At 41.9% G+C, this 17,429-nt stretch overlaps 1 protein-coding gene across 3 annotated transcripts in view; it reads right to left on the minus strand.

Annotated features, from left to right (window-relative positions):
* SLC12A1 (solute carrier family 12 member 1) overlaps positions 1-17,429 on the minus strand; it is a 425,119-nt gene that overhangs the window by 186,154 nt on the left and 221,536 nt on the right. For all 3 annotated transcript variants that reach the window (XM_078684807.1, XM_078684808.1, XM_078684809.1), the window contains exons 13-15: positions 12,260-12,383; positions 7,335-7,436; positions 2,770-2,925 (exon numbers count right to left, since the gene is read on the minus strand). In XM_078684807.1, the coding sequence (XP_078540933.1) occupies positions 2,770-2,925; positions 7,335-7,436; positions 12,260-12,383 (382 nt within the window). The remainder of the gene's footprint in view (positions 1-2,769; positions 2,926-7,334; positions 7,437-12,259; positions 12,384-17,429) is intronic.

Consider the following 17,429-nt stretch of genomic DNA (forward strand, 5'->3'; position numbering starts at 1 on the left):
GCGGGAGTGGCCGATGGAGAGGAATTGTCCGAAGAAACCCTTCTCTGGGTGCCCATACAGTAAAACATTGCTAATTGGCCTATTTTTTAGGTCAGCCTAACAGCAGCACACATTTGCTGCTCGCACTGCGAGATGGCAGCGAATGCGCTGCTCGCTCTGCGAGACTGGTGTAGTACAGTATGGGTGAGAAGCCGCGCCCACCAGTGGCGACTCCTCGAAGGAGTGCTGCGGGGCGGTAAGGCGGGGTGGGGAGGGGCAGGGTGGGGGTAGTAAACTCCGGCATACGGCAGAACGGAGGTAAGTAAGTAAATAAATAAAAACAAATGACAGTGCACGCTCTGCATTACAGCGATGCAATGCAGCGCATGCAATGTAATTCATTTAATTTATTTATTTACTTACTTACCTCTGCTCGGCTGTATGCCGGAGTTTACTACCTCCCACCCTGTCCCTCTCCCGTCCCGCCTCATCACCCCACAGCACTCCTTCGAGGAGCCGCCACTGGTGCCCACTCTCTGCCCATATTTTTCATTGGCTTGTGTATTTTTCTTTCGTAAATTCCGCCTTCGAATTGGTTAATAGGCTTGTTAGTCCCTCCTTAGTATGGGCCTGTCTTCATTTGGTTACTGGCCCCTTTACTTCAGTTATTACACAGGACTTGTGATTTCGTCTGTAAGCACTATTTACTTTATTGAGTTTCTCTTACTGCAGGCCGGACATGCGCTGCTTTAGCTGAAACCCCTTGTGTTTTTTAAGCAGCACGGCCGCCCCCGTAACACGGGCACCTGCTTTTAATCCCTTTAACCCAGTGTTATCTTGTGTCTGTTTAAACTCCCCAAGTAAAATGGATTTAGAAATGATTAGCGAATTAAGTCATGTGAATTCCAGGTAGCACATAATTCTGTGCTAATGGGCTGAAGCTGACAACAGCGCATCTGTGTTACATGTCATGTGTACTAAAGTTACCTGAGGGTTGTTTTCAAAAGCCTGTTTTACTAATAACAACACCACCACCAAAACAACCACCACCAATACCACCATCACCACCAAAACCACCACCAACCCCAATGCCACTACTACCAATACCATCACCACCACCACCAATACCACTACCACCACCAATAACACCAATACCACCACCAATACCACCACCACCACCACCATTACCAATACCACCAACCACCACCAATACCACCGCCAATACCAATACCATCAATACCACCACCACCACCACCACCAATACCACCACCACCTATACCAATACCACCACCACCAATATGACCACCAATACCACCACCACCACCATCACCACCAATACCAATACCACCACCAATACCACCACTATCAATACCACCACCAACAACAATACCACCACCAATATCCCCACCATCACCAATACCACCACCACTAATACCACCAATACCACCACCACCACAATCAATATCACCACCACCAAGACCACTACCCCCAATACCACCACCAAAAATACCACCACCACCACAAATACTATCAACAATACTACCATCACCAATACCACCACGAATTCCACCAATACCACCACCATCACCATCAATACCACCACCACCACCAATACCACCATCACCAATACCACCACCAATACCACCACCACCACCAATATGACAACCACCATCAATACCATCACCAACAATACCACCAGTACCACCACCACCAATACTACCACCACCACCAATACCACCACCACTACCACCAATACATGAAGGAAGATGGACAAATTTGTAGAGGTAGATGATGTTCCTTGGGCTTCTCTCCCGAGGAAACATGTTTCCCATTCATCAGGAAATACATCAATCTCCTGGCCCTTGATTTAGTAAATGTGCGCAATTTTTCTCCACATGGCTGGGATACAGGTAACAAAAGCAATTATCATTAAGGTACCCTGATAAACATTTTAGGGCCTTATTTAGTGTTTGTGAGATGAGTTACTCCATCACATACGTGGCTGATGTCCTGTCTGCTGTATTACAAGTACATTTTAGCCTATTGTAATAGGCTAGAAGCTGGTGATTGTCTGGGGATAGGACTAAACTGCTCTAGGAGAGTAAGGATAAGGAATCCTGGTTTCATCGTCTTTCGGGTACCAAAACTATTTCTTTAGAGCAAGTTTAATGAGTTCTCGGACCATTGTGCTTCTCAGCTAAAGCAGCATTTTCAGTGCCTGACTAGAACGATGACAAGACTAGAAAACACTCCTATTTCTGTTTCTGCATTTTAATGAAAAATACACAATTATTTGATGTTTATGCTGGTGCTGCAGATTACAAAGTTGGAAATTTGTGAACAGCTTTTAAAGGCGTGCTACTGGGAATGTTGGTGGATGAGCAAATAAATCAAAGTACGTTCAGACGGGGATGTAAATCTCTGCCTGTACTGTTATATGTTTTGTGCAACCATGATCTGTGTTTAATATAGCACTTAGTACATGGGGGGTTAACCTTTTCTGAAGCAAACCCAATATTGCCAGAGAGAGGAACAGAAGTAGAAGTAGGTACAGTGATTTCCTGAGGATTACACAATTTGGTCAAGTAGGAAAGCAAGGATTATATCTCAGGTCTCTATATTCCACAGGGAAAAATATAGCCATTAGATCAAAGTTTTTCAGTAGATAGGACCATGATCACAATTCTCTGGACTTGGCTGTACCTATCTGTATTTTTCTATTTTGCCTCAAACAGATATTAACATGATGTGTAGGATATCAAAACAATAAAGCACTTGTCATCATATTACCTGGCTTTTTGTACGTCACATAGATGTAGAGAAAGAGCTCTATGGCATAGGTGATGAGTGCAGCCCACCAGTTGATGACAAACATGACACCACAGCACAGCATGGCTCCGAAAAGGGACACCCACATGTTGTAATACTTAAATGCAGGTCTCCAGCCTGTGGTGAAAAAGGTAATTTGTGAAGGTTCTGAACCAATTATTTTCTACAAACATCAACATTATTATGAATTCTTGGACCAGCACCCAACGCCAGACAGCCATTCATTTCCTAGAATGACATTGACTTGAATTCTCAGTTAAAGATATATGTCCTTTGTGTCTTTCCTAACTAAAATTGAGTAGTCCACACCTTTCTCATGGAAAAAGAACTTCCTGGTAGCTGCCTCACGGTCAGTGAGTGGAAGGTGCTGGGCAGACAGTGCCTTACTCTTGCACCAAAAGGAGTATTTTCCTCCAAATACTTGTATGTTATGTGATTATGTTCATGGGTAATAACCTTGAATAAAGACAGCTCTGGAATGCTCAAATCTAGAATGTATAGCGCCGGAGGTGAGGCTCTCCAAGATTTTCACAGTCCAAAAGCTTTTGTTTTCACTGTTCTATAGCTTTAATGACATTAAAATAACGTGTCATAGAAAGATAAACAGGCCCTAGGATGGCAGATCCTAGGAAGACATGTAAGCAGCCTTCAATGTTTTATCTTGCGCAAAATTAACCTAATGTCCGTAAGCATCATCAATTCATTAACAAGGTATTAAAAATGTCATCCATAAAACATCAATTCTGTTGCCTACACAGTAGGTTACAAAGGATATACTACAGTCTATGCTTATCAGTCATAGTAATGCCTGCAACTCAAATCACCCTGCTTTATTATCTTGCTTGAACGTGGGTATGTTTTCATTGAGGTCAATCAGGCCGCTATCTAGGCTAGTCTTGTTATCATGGAGGCCAACCCACCCTTGCTCGGTTTAAATCTTCAGATGATTTCCACATTTCATACATTGTTGATCAGACAAAGTGGCATTAATGGGAGATTAAAATGGTGCAAACTACTTCAAAGGTAAACTTCTACACATGGCCTACCCTTTAGGAGCACTGATCCAAAGGAAAATTCTGAAGGAAGATGGCCAAATTTGTGGAGGAAGATGACGTTTCTTGGGCTTCTCTCCCAAAGAAACATGGTTCATCAAGAAATACATCAATCTTCTGGCCCTTGATTTAGTAAGTCTGCGCAATCTTTCTACACATGGCTTGGATACAGGTAACGCGTTCAATTATCATTAAGGTACCCTGATAAACATTTTAGGGCCTTATTTAGTGTTTGTGGGATGAGTTACTCCATCACATACATGGCTGCTGTCCTGTCTGCTATATTACAAGAACATTATAGCCTACTGTAAAACAGTGGGCAGGATATCTGTCACATTTTGACAGAGTATCCTATCACCCAGTAGAGAAGGCCAGGTCCAACAGAGAAATTTAGATGCGTGCAAGAAATCAGGTACTATAATGTATTTGCTTTTACATAAAATGTTCCTACACCTTTGCAAGGCCCAAAACAAAAATAGGTGAAAATATATCCCGTTAGTGTTGAGAAAGTGTTGTCATTTTAGATTGTGGGAAATCTCCTTTCATGCACTGACTGGAGAAGCTCTTATCAATGTTTCATTGGCCGTGGACCTGCTCCAATGACATTGTATGTTGCATATAAGTCTGCATGTAGTGGTGCTTGTATCACACAAACATAGCTAGAAAGCAACAGATTGCTGAAATATGGGCCTGAGCCATGGGACACAATTCCAGATTATTCACAAGGAGTATATCTTAGGTTCTTGTGTGGTAAGGCATGCTCTCTGAAGAAATGGGTTTACAACCTTTTCAAATTGTGGGAAGGTAGGAGCCATTCTGATGTAAATTGAGGTATTTTCTATATACAGGGTTTATAAATAGAGACGGTCTGCCTCCTGGTATTTGCCTTGTTTCATTGCTTTACCTCCAGTCTGGCAATGTTTGAACTCCTGTTTTGGTTCTGTCCATCTGAAGTGGTACCTGTTTCTGATGGCCTTGTAGATGTAGACGCTGGTCTTGAAGTGGATGAATGCTTTAGTGGGAACTGGTGTAATTCCTTCAATTATGGGTTGATGCAGTTAAATGTCTTCTGGCCACTGATGAAACACAGGCCACAAAGGTGTTTAGGAGGCTGATTAAAAGAGTGTTGTCTCCATTCAGGCGGGGAAGGAATAAGGCTTTCTTTGTCACCCTGAGGTTGGTTTTGGGCAGGGAGGTTTACATTGATTTTTGAAGAGGAAGAGCTGATACCATTCTGTTTTGGTTTTCCTAGTGCTGTATTCTTTGAACAGGCAGTTTATGATGAGGGTGAATTCAAGTGATTTAACATCAGCTGTCCGCTAGAGCAAAGCTATCTACTTACAAGTGAGATAGTAAAGTTTGAATCCATGGTTGTTTGGTGTTGTGGGCTAAAAGGAGTAATTCTGCCTCAGTAAGTTGATTATTAGCTCTGTGCTTGCCATCTAGTTTTGGATATGATTGAGGCATTAGCAGACCGACTCTTACTTCCTGCTTTTGTCTATCTTGGTGATTTATTGCCCTGCTTCAGAAAATGGGAGGAGCACTTGAATTGTTTCAAGGGTTTGGGTTTTAATGAGTGGATTCTTCCCCCAGATGGGTTTAGCCTGACTACATCCCATCCTGCAGTAACATCTGTGGTAAAACCTAGGGCTTGGGCCACCTTGCATGTAACCTGGTCATGAACCCATCATCTCCTGTGGTTTGTCTCCATTCTTACAGCCACTGTTTCTGTACTCTGAAGCTCTTTCGCACATAGTACCTGTTTTCTGTGTATGTTGGGAAGGCATTCAGTGATGCTACATGTGCTGTTTCCCTCTGCGCAATGTCTTACTCCCTCTTGCAACTTGCGATGCTCCCACTTTACATCTTGTCTTGCTCCCGCTGGTACATTCAGCTTAACACATTCAATAGTAGTCTCCCTCTTGCACCCTACACTGCTTTCTGTTTACACTGTTAGTCGTATTTCCTGTGTATAGAAGAAAGCTGTTCTCCTAGCTTCACTAATGTACAATACAGTTTCCGGATAGGTCAGCGGCAGTACACAGCGCATTAACAAACAAAACTGATGCAAGACAGTGTATACTTCCTTACTCAGAGGACAGCAACAACATGTGTAGCGGCAGCAGTGCAAGTTTCTGTGAATGTGAGAAAATAGCAGGCGCCCCTGTGACTAGAGGCGGGGCGCGCTTAGTCGCGCCACGGGCTGGAGCCCCACCTTGCACAGGAAGAGTTGGCGTTGGAGGGTCATCCAGCAACATCATCAGGAAGTGCAGGGAAATCTTGGCCGGCACACTGCAGATAGCGTCTTCTTTGTCCCTTTCATCATGCCTGGTGTAGATCGGGAGCAGCCATTGCTCGTCAACCATCCCCCGACGCCTGGATTGGCGGTGTTCCTGGCAGATAATAAAGGTGGATACACAAGAATTCTGATTCTGGGACTGTCCTGACCCCTTGGTGGAGTATGATTTGTGTGTGTACCGGGCTGGCGGCAAGAGGGACTGACCTGCTGGCGGTCCAGGACTCTCCTGTCCTACCTCGCAATGCCTGGTTACGAACTTTGGGGATTACATCTGTGTTTAGGTACCCCAGTGGGTTACAGTGCTCTGCAGTGCCCTGGATTTAAGTTTGTGATGCTCCTCTAGGATGCAGGGAATGTGGCAAAGTTGTAACAATGACTTTCCTGTCAATGGTTGTTGGTAATTATGCATTGATGCTCTGGTTGGAACCTGGGGCTTTTGCAAGTTGGGGCCTTCTGGCACAAGGCGCACAGCGGATCACACCACAATGTGCTCTTGATATTCTTTGAATGTAAAATTTGATATTTGACTTGTGTATTTCATTTTCCTGCTTGCTTTTGGTATCTACTAAAGGATTGTTTCCAAAGGAGCACCTGTCACTTGACAGTGTTTGCTTTGGAGCAATTTTAAGTGTTGATGTGATTAAAAATGTTTCTCTGTGGAAAACCACATATTTGTTCTTATATCTTTTCTTGAGTATTGTAGAGAGAGAATGTGGAGATTGAGTGGAGGCGAGTTGCACGCTGTGCGCTCAATAAAAGTATTATTTACTGCAATCAATGCACTACATCTTTCTTACTGAAGCCTGCAAATATATTCTCAATATAAAGAAGTCAAAACATTTGGCATTGCCTATGTTTCATGTTAGTGTAAACAAAACAAACATTAGATGTTGAAGCACAAATGTACTAGGATATTCACATATCTTAAGGAAAGATAGCCTCAAAGCTCACACAAAGCCGCCTTAGCCATGCAGTACTATATAGCACATTCAGAGAGAAGCTACTTCAAAGCAGTTTGTTGACAATTAGACATAAACCTGTTGAAGATGTACATGAGAGATATCCTTTTCCAGCACCCATTTTAAGATGTGATTCATGAGCCCTTTGGCGTATTTCTTTCTGTTACCAAAATGCAGGCTTGGGAAATAAAAACAGTTCCATATCTCAAAACAAACCTGGTGATTTCGCATATGAAGCATGGAAGCAGGAGAAATTAATCAATGCGTAGGAAGCAAGAAAGAAGTTCGAGATTATTGGCGCGATGGTGTTTAGCTCAGCTGGAGAAAGAAAACAACAAAAACAGGTTTTAATTGAAGAACAGTGACGTCAATTGGTTTTGCGCGATCGAAAATGATGCAATACTCTAGTTATAAATGAGTCAACATTTCGAACTGTTTTTATTTCACTTGAAGATGTCTAATAAACAGAGAGGCTCATAATTGGGTTTGAAATTCGATAATCTTTGTAAATAGAAAGAAATAAATGGCAGTTTTTTCTGTCTTTTTGACTGGAAGGCCTCTGTTGTAAAACATGCTTAAGAGCAATTATTCAGCAAAAGTTCCTCACTCTATGGTAAAATAGGCCTCTTTTCACCCATCCCCATACTAAAAAAATGCTGTGTGGCTATTTATAGAACTTTCTTCCCCACAATTCGAGTGGAATCACATTTGCACATTTGTACATTACCCTAAAAGGGTTTCAAGTCTTCATACTTCTTAGCAACTCATTACTTTGGTCCCATCACAAAATGAACACTTGTGTTATGTTATGTATGTTATGTTATAGTTGATTTGTAAAGCGCTCGTACACCAGATTGGTTTCTTGGCGCTACTGGGAAAGGTGAAGGTGGAGCAATTTATTCTAGAATTACTTGTATGCCTGTTTGAAAAGCCATGTTTTTTGAAGTTTGCGGAATGTCATGAGGTCAGTGCAGGATCTACGGCCACATGCATCAATGTTGCCGTTTGCGAATCCTTAATTGCGAAAATTAAGGAATCGCAATTAAGGATTTGCAAACGGCAATGCATGAATAATTCACTTTTTTTTTGTGATTCGGTAATTTTCCTTAATTGCGATTCTCTAATTGAGAATCGCAATTAAGGAATTTCTACACATTCATTCCTATGGGCCTGGAGGCCCATAGGAATGAATGGGAGGTCATTCTCAATTTGCAATTCATCATTGTGAATTCGCAAATTGAGAATGCAATTTCAAGGGTGCAGGGGTGTCCAAAAGACACCCTGTTGCACCCCTGAAATTTGCTTTTGGATACATCTTACACACACACATGCCCCAAGGGCACGTGTGTGTGTAACATGTAACAAAGAAAAATGCATTTAAAAGCATTTTTCTAGATTTTCGCAAATTACCATGAAGGTCTACTTCATGGTAATTTGCATTTCTAATTTCAAAATTCGCAATTTAAAACAGTATGATGAATTGCATTTAAGGAATCTCAAATTAAGATTCCTTAAATGCATTTGCAATTTAAGAAATCGCAATTGTGCACTTTCTTAAATTGCGAATTTCTAAAAAGGGTTGGTGCATCCCAAATCAGGAAATTGCATTCGCAAACGGCCGAAAAATGCGATTCGCACCATTTGCGAATGCAATTTACCTTGATGCATGTGGCCGTTGATCTCTAACGGCATGGAATTCCCTTATCTTGGGGCCAGTGTGGAGAATCTGGTTCCTCCAAAGCATTTCTGTTTAAAGGAAGGTACTGTCAGAAGATGCAAGTGGGCGGATCTCAGGTTACGGGTTGGGTTGTATTTTGTGATCATGCTGTCTATAAATTTAGGATTTCTGCCATTCAAGGATTTGAAAATTATGCAGCGCAGTTTGAAGGTGCATCTTTGTTCTATAGGAAGCCAGTGAAGTTTTTTCAGAAGGGGGGTGACGTGTTGGCGTCTGTTTTCCTGTAGGATCAGTCTGGCCGCCTGGTTCTGCACCAGTTGGAGGCGATGAGTGAGATATGCTGGGATGCCATAGTATAGGGAGTTGGCGTAGTCAATGTGTAATAACACCATGGCAAGGAATGCCTGAATTTTAGCTTCTTGAGTAAGGTACCTGCTGCTTTTCCTTAATTGGAAGAAGCAGGTGGAAATGACAGATCCATTTTGAGATCTCATGGTGAGGTCACAGTTGACCACCACTCCCAGGGTTTTGGCGTGTTTGGATGAGGTCGGGGTTGTCCTAGTTCTTTGGGCCAGAAAAGGGAGCTCCAGGGATTGAGTATGCCTCCGCTGAGGATTAGTTCTGTTTTATCTGGGTTCAGCTTCAATTGATTACTGTTCATCTAATCCCAGATGAACAGTATAGTCGATTGAACTTCCTGAGTGGAGGTCGAGGCGTTACTAATCTGGAATACTAACTGGAAGTCGTCCGCATAATTGAAGGTTTGAATATTCCTTTCTTTTAATGCGTAGACCAAGGGGAGAAGATAAAGAATAAATAAGTGAGGTGAAAGTGAGGAGCTCTGGGTGACTCCACAAATAGTTTTGATCAAGGTGGTCGTAAAGCCACCAAGCTGGACTGACTGGGATCGGTTCGTGAGGAATGATGTGAGCCACTCAAGGGCTGAGCCTTCAACACCCGCATCCCTGACACGGTCGATCAGGATGTTATGATCGACCGTGTCAAAGGCGGCCGAGAGATCCAGAAGCACCAAGGCTTGAGGGAGACCCCTGTCTGCCTTATCTCTCAGAGTGTCCAATACCGACAGAATCACAGACTCTGTTGAGTGAGCAGGACGGAAACCTGCCTGATGTGCGTACAAGTATTCCGATTGCTCAAGGAAGGCAGATAGACATTTAGCTACATGGGCTTCAAGTAGTTTCGCTAGATAGGGAAGCACCGATATCGGCCGAAAATTCGTTAATGTATTAGGATCTGCTCCTGTTTATTTTAACAAGGGAATAATTATGGCTTATTTAAAGGACTCCGGTACCTGACCCTGGAGCAATGACTCATTTAGAAGAGTCACGGCTGGGCTTGGGCAGGCAGTGAATATTTCCTTAAGGATCCAAGGAGGGCAACAGTCTTTTGGAGAACCCGATTTTACTTTGACTAGTAGGCCTGTAAAAATGTCTTGATTTATTTGAGGGAGTTTTGCCAGTTTTTCTGTGTTCTTAGGTTTCCTGTGGTGCACTGGGCTAAGACAGCTCGGAATGCTATTTTTGATGATATTGATTTTTTCGATGAAGAAATTATTTAAGGAGTCGCATAGAGATTGAGACGGATTGAGTTTCACTGTAATTCTGTCTGGGTTGGATAATTTGTTAATGATTGAGAAGATATCTTTGGAGAGATTTGTGGAGTTGATCATTTTAGACGAGAAGTATTTGGCCTTGGTATTCATTATCACCTTTTTATAAGTGCCGCGTGCCTGTAAAAACCTGCTTTTGTGGTCCGGGCAGTATTTATTTTCCCACTTTCTTTCTGCTTGACGTAGATCAAGTTTCAGTTTTTTTAGCTCAGGTGAAAACCATCTATGGGCTTTGTGGCGGCGAGCCCAGTGAGGTTTCTTGAGGAGGGCATGTTTATTGCTGGCATTCATCAGCCAGTTTGATAAATCTTCCTCGCCTTGATTAACAGATGCTTGGCCTGTAGGGATAGTGTTAATCAGACACTCTAAAAATTGTTCTTTGTTAATGGTGCTCCAGCTTCTACGTGGGCCTTGGTTGTGATTAGTTGTTTTGAGGTGATTGGAGCCCTTTATAGTGAATTTGATGAAATGGTGGTCAGACTATGTGCACGGTGTGCCGTCTAAATTGGTTAGAGGCAGATTGAAAGACCATACCTGATCTAAAGTATGGCCTTTGATGTGTGTTGCTGTGGAGATACACTGTTTTAGGTTAAGCTCTGCAAGGAGATCAGTTAATTCGGCAGAATGGGGGCCCCCTGCTGAGTCATTGGCCCAGTAGTTGAAATCACCGACTAACAGTATCTTTGCATGATTGGTTACTAATTGAGACAGTTGTTCGCTTAGGGATTTTGGGAACTGGGGAATATTCTGTGGTGGCCTGTAGAGTAGCACACAGACCAGAAGGGTGGTGTTCGATTCCAATTTGAGTGCTAAGTTGTCCGACTGAGGTAGGTCTAGGGGAGTAAGTGCCGTAAATGTAAGTTTGTATCAGGTCCTCCATAAGGCATTCATGCATGCATTGCTTGCTCAAACAGAAATGTGCACAGATAGAAACCTGCTGTACTATCCCCCTGCCCTACATGTTCCCAGACCTGACGCAGTACCCCACAGAGGATGGTGCAATACGGCGGGAGACGTAAACGTATCTGGCATGAATTGGAGATACCACTGTACCTCTGCTCATACAAGGCATGAAGAAGGAATTTTAGATTGCTTTCTTACCACAACTTGGAGTTAGAAATGTACTCCATTGTATTGCCCTTTTACCATAATTTAGAGATAAAAATATATCCTTTTGCATTTCCCAGGCAATGTGGTTTTTAAAGGGAAATGTGGTCCCTGATGCAAGTGGATTGAGGAACAGGAGACCCGCCTCCAGGGACGCAATGAATAGTGGAGCGCTCACGCCCAAGGTCAACCAGCAAGAAGGAGGCAGTACAATAGAGCTTTCTACTTTGCCCTCCACTCTACACACATGGGTATGTGAACATCAGTCTTCAATCTCTTTAGGTCTGTCAAGTTATTATTTTTATTTTTATCGTCAGCAACTGTGAACAAATTATTAAATTAGGTAAAAATGCTAAAGACACCTCCGTTAAATCTACATTGAGTGCAAACGATGTACAATGTAGATAGCAATCTGGTGGAAATGTAATGCCAGTGTTTTCAAAACAAATAGAATAAACTATATTCGAAAACCAGAAAAAAATGATCTAGCATCGATAAATTCTACAAATGATCATTTTCAAATAGTATGTAGAACAGACATTTAGATGGAGGGGCAAGGGTATTTAAAATTAGTGCAGATCCGTAATGTATGACAATAGTAGCATACACATTGATTACAGTCCTTGAAGCATGAGTATGACATAATTCTGTGAAAATATTACTGGATGTGCGATAGCAATAGCCGAACATGTATTAAAAGCATAAACACTGTGTACATATACTTGCCAATTAAAATGAACGCCATTGCAATAAAAAATGTTAAAACATATCCTCTGATTGGCTCATTGTTCTTTCCATATCCTTTGGCAAAAAAGTGCAGAGCTTTGTAGATGTTATCTTTGCATAAAGCCTGTTGAGGAAAAGAAAATCTCAATTAAAAAGTGATTAGAGTGGCAACAGTGAGGGTTGAAAATACTCTGTTTCCAAATATCTTAAAAATCTTTGATTGACAGTTCTAAAGCTGTATGCAGTACATTATCCATCTATAGATTGGAAGTCTCCACATTGGGCACATAGAGCTGGATCCATGACTGATTTTTTAGGTAACAATTGACACTTTCAAGGGGTTGCATTTATGTTCAATGTATGTAAATACAATTGATGTGGATATCTTTAAAATGTGACATAGATTGATCCCTCCAAATCCTGAGCTGGACATTCATGGAACATAAACGACTTCAGGTGATTTTAACTAATGGAATAAAATAAGCGTATTTTTGGTAGCTGATGTCAAGAAATGAAGAAATACCTTGCTTATTTGCTCATAATATTTTCTTTTCCTTCTCAGAGTCCTTACAGAATAAGGGTGATTCAGGTCCAGGAAAGATGCAAGCATGCTAGTTCTCAAAATGTTACAATATATTAAGCTTCTCTCTCTCTCTCTGATCTCGGGAAATAAATACCTGACTTTTTACCCAAACGTATAATAATACCCAAGCAGGACCACCGTGGTTCAAGAACAGTCTTCAGCAGAGAAATGGAACTAATTAGGACTGTAACAAGGAGGAATGCTACTGGTTGTAATGAAGATTAGTTTTTAAAACAACAAAAATAACAAAGCACATTTAAAAAAAAAAAACATACATTTTTTAAACGTCTATGAAAATTAATGAAAATAGATACAACTGTATATATATATAATAGGTATTAGTATTAGTATAAGTTTAAAAGAAATGCAAATATGTATTATAAAACTTCCCATCATACTCCCCTACAAAACCAACAACCCTACCACTAATTAAAATATTACAACAAGGTAAAAATCATCATTTTAAAAATATACAAAAACAATAAAAAAACTACTGTTGGACCTGGCCTTTTTTGCGGGTGACCCCCAGATTTTTACCACATATTGCTGAACTCGTTTTTGTTGGCATTAGGACTTTGCAAATTTTCCCCTACTAACCAGTGTTGAAGTGCTTGTGCTCTCTCCTTCAAGCATGGTGCAATGGGCATATACCTGATTGGTGCACTTAATTTACTTGTATGTTCCTAGTTATTGTACTATCTGTACCCAGGGCTTGTAAATTAGCTGCTGCTAGTGGGCTGCAGCATTCATTTTGCAACCCATTAAATTAGCCTTTTTAAAAAACATGTCTCGGGCCTACCACTGGAGCCTATAGTGCAATTTTAAACTGCCATTTTCACCTGTCGAAATACATCTTTTACCAGGCCTGCACCTTCCTTTTTAACACTTATAAGTCGACCCTACGGCAGGCCCTTTTGGCTCATAGGGCAGGGTGCATTGTATTTAAAAAGTAGGACATATAATCTTAAGGTTTACCTGTCCTGCACTAAATTAGTTTTTTACTGTTGTAAGCCCTACCTCTTCCGTTGACTATAACTGGGTTATCCTTTTACATTTAATAAGTGCTAACTTTGGATAGCAGATAGAGATATGCTGTTCGAAGGCAAATTAAATGTAATTTAAAATCCTCTTTAATGGTAAAGTTGGATTTTAAGTTAGACTTCTGAAAATGCCACTTTTAGAAAGTTGGCATTTTCTGTCCCAATCATTTGTGCCTTCTGCCAGAGTTATGGATCACATGACTGTGAATGGCTCTGCTGTTGGGTTTGTGTATTGCGTCCAGACAGTACACAAAGCAGGCTTAGGTGTGGACAGGATGGGCCATCCTGGCAGGATGACTGTGGAGGGGTTGTATCTTGCCCCATTGACCCTTCATATTGCTTTGCGTCCTACACACATATATGATCTGACACCAGGTGTGCCCTGCCTTTCGACACCCTCCAGTTTGGAGCCTTAACAGAGGAATGGGAAGAACTTTCTAGGAACCAGATGTGGGGGTAGGACATGAGTCCCTCACAAAAGGTTATGTTGCAGCGTAAAAGCTGATCATCCTTAACACATCAATACAACTCTTGTGTCTATTTTGCACACGTCTAGAAAACAGCACTGAAGTGAGAAAAGCTGAAGTAAAGCACCATAAACGTGTGCTTCGATTTGTAGAAATGTAAGAATCTAGATACATTGAGTTTGACATGCTTATTAATAGATTACTATATTATTTTACCAAATTATTAGTTTGAAGCAGTATGTCTATGTAACAAATGAGTCTTACATGCAATTGAACAATAAATAATGATGAAACTTAGCATTTCTATTGCCTTCATTGCTATGCTACCTTCAACAAAAAAGGAGCTATTCCAGGAAGGATTACTGCTTTGTATTAACTTAACTAACCTAGTTGGTGACATGCTTCATCATTTGGTTCCCGTCCGAAGGGCTGAGTGCCGCCCCGGGTGTGCTACGACGCCTGATTACAGCATGAACAGTGAGAAGTGATATAAAATTGCCTCTATGCACCCAATAAATTTAATGGTGGGGTCATAAGGCAAGAAAAAAACCAAAGGTGGATGTTCTCTATGGTTAAATTGACCATTGACATCCGTGGTGAGTTAGTGACAAGGTCTACATGTTTCAGCCTTCTTGTGCCAAGTTGCAAGGCTTTCTTCAGGACCAGTGCAAGTGATTTGGTGTGCACTCACTAAGGTGCACCCACGTTATACGAGCCTGACCGCCAACCTACGGTTTTACTCGTACTAATTGAATGTCAAGTTGTAAAACTGCGGAACCTCATGGATCCTACTGGGGAGCATTGCCTATTGTCAAACCTTTGTCAAGGGATCAGAGCCCGCCTGAAGCACCTATTGCAGTCCCGGCCTGGGATCCCGAGGCAATAGGAAATGTCCACTCACACAAGTGAGGTATCATTTTCTTTAGGAGACCTGGGGGAACACTAGGTGGTAGGACATTTTGTGTCAGCCCGGTGATCCCACAACTTTCCAACACAGAAACGTGAGAAAAATTTGATTTTCTTCAACTAAATTTGAGGTGTGCAGGGGATTACAGGTAGGAAAATGTTGAGGGATCCATGCAAGCCATACATCACTGGCTTATCACCGGGTGTCTAGTTTTCAGAAATATCTGAGTTTGACCTATTTCCCTAGATGGCTGCCAAGTCCGGAGCGAAAAACCCAGGTGACACCCCTGGCAAAATTAGGCCGTTTTGTGATAGGTAATTTTGATGTCCTCACAATATGTTTTGGGCCCTTCCCTGCCGCAAGAACTTAGCCCACCCAAACAAGTGAGATACCATTTTTATAGAGAGACTTTGGGGAATGCTGGGTGGGTGGATGTTTGTTGATTCACGCACATTCCAGAACTTTCCATCACAAAAATGTTAGAAAAATGTTATTTTTTTAGCAAAATTTGAGGTATGCAGGGGATTCTGGGTAGGAAAATGTTGGAGGAGCCACAAAAGCCACAGCACCCTGGACTCCCCATGGTGTCTAGTTTTCAGAAATGTCTGGGTTTGGTAGGTTTCCCTAGATGACCGTCGAGCCCGGGGCCAAAAACCAGGTGATCCCACCTTGCAAAACTAGGTGTTTTTTTGATAGGTAATTTTGATGTCTCCATAATATGTTTTGGGCCCTTCCTTGCCGCGGGCTCTTGGACCACCACACAAATGAGGTTTCATTTTTATCGGGAGACTTTGGGAAATGCGGGATGGGTGGAAGTTTGTGGATTCACACAGATTCCAGAATTTTCCATCACAGAAATGTGAGGAAAATGTGTCATTTTTGACAAAGTTTGAGGTTTGCATGGGCTTCTGGGTAACACAATCCAGTGACAGCCACACAAGTCACTTCATCCTGGATTCCCCCGGGTGTCTAATGTAAAAAAAATGTATATGCTTACTAGGTTTCCTTAGGTGCCGGCAGCGCAGGGGTACAAAACCCACAATTAGGCACAACGCAAAAAAAGTGTCAGTTTTCACTGGAAAAATGTGATGTGTCCATGTTGCATTTTGAGCCATTTCCTGTCGCGGGCAATAAGCCTACCCACATAAGTGAGGTACCATTTTAATCGGAAGACTTTGAAAAATGCTGGTTGGGTGTAAGTTAGCCGATCCACGCAGATTCCAGAACTTTCCATCCCAGAAATGTGGGGAAAATAGGTTTTGTTTTACAAAATTTGAAGTTTACAAGGGATTCTGGGTAGGAGAGACTGGTGAAAGCCACACAAGTCACCCTATGCAGGATTCCTCTGGGTGTCTAGTTTTTACAAATATATAGGTTTGCTAGGTTTCTCTAGGTGCTGACTGGGCTAGGGTCCGAAATCCACAACAAGGCACATTGCAAAACAAATGTCAGTTTTCACTGGAAAAATGTGATGTGTCCATGTTGCGTATTGGGCCATTTTTTGTCGTGGGCTCTTGTTCTACCCACACAAATGAGGTACCACTTTTTTTGAGAGAAAGAATTTGGGGAATGCAGGGTGCATGGAAGTTTGTGGATCCAAACAGATTCCAGAACTTTCCTTCACAGAACTGTGAGGAGAATGTGTTATTTTAGACGTTTGAAGTTTGCAAGGGATTCTGGGTAACAGAACCTGGTGAAAGTCACACAAGTCACCCCATCCTGGATTCCCCAGGGTGTATTGTTTTTAAAAATGTGTAGGTTTGATAGGCTTCCCTGGGTGCCGGCAGAACTAGGCTACAAAATCCAGAGGTAGGCACATTGCAAAAAAAGGGGCAGTTTTTACTGGAAAAATGTGGTGTGTCCACATTGCGTTTAGTGTGGTTTCCTGTCGCGGGCACTAGGTTTACCCACACAAGTGAGGCCCCAATTTTATTTGAGAGACTTTATGGAATGCAGGGTGCATAGAAGTTGTAGATCCACCCAGATTCCAGAACTTTCCATCACAGAAATATGAGGAAAATTGGTTTTTTTGGACAACGTTTAAGGTTTGCAAGGGATTCTGGGTAACATAACCTGGTGAGAGTCACACAAGTCACCCATCCTGGTTTCCCTTGAGTGTCTAGTTTTAAAAAATGCATAGGTTTGCTAGGGTTTCTGTAGTGTTCTGTTAGGT

This window comes from Lissotriton helveticus, chromosome 3_2 (assembly GCF_964261635.1).
Source record: "Lissotriton helveticus chromosome 3_2, aLisHel1.1, whole genome shotgun sequence".
Lineage (NCBI taxonomy): Eukaryota > Metazoa > Chordata > Amphibia > Caudata > Salamandridae > Lissotriton > Lissotriton helveticus.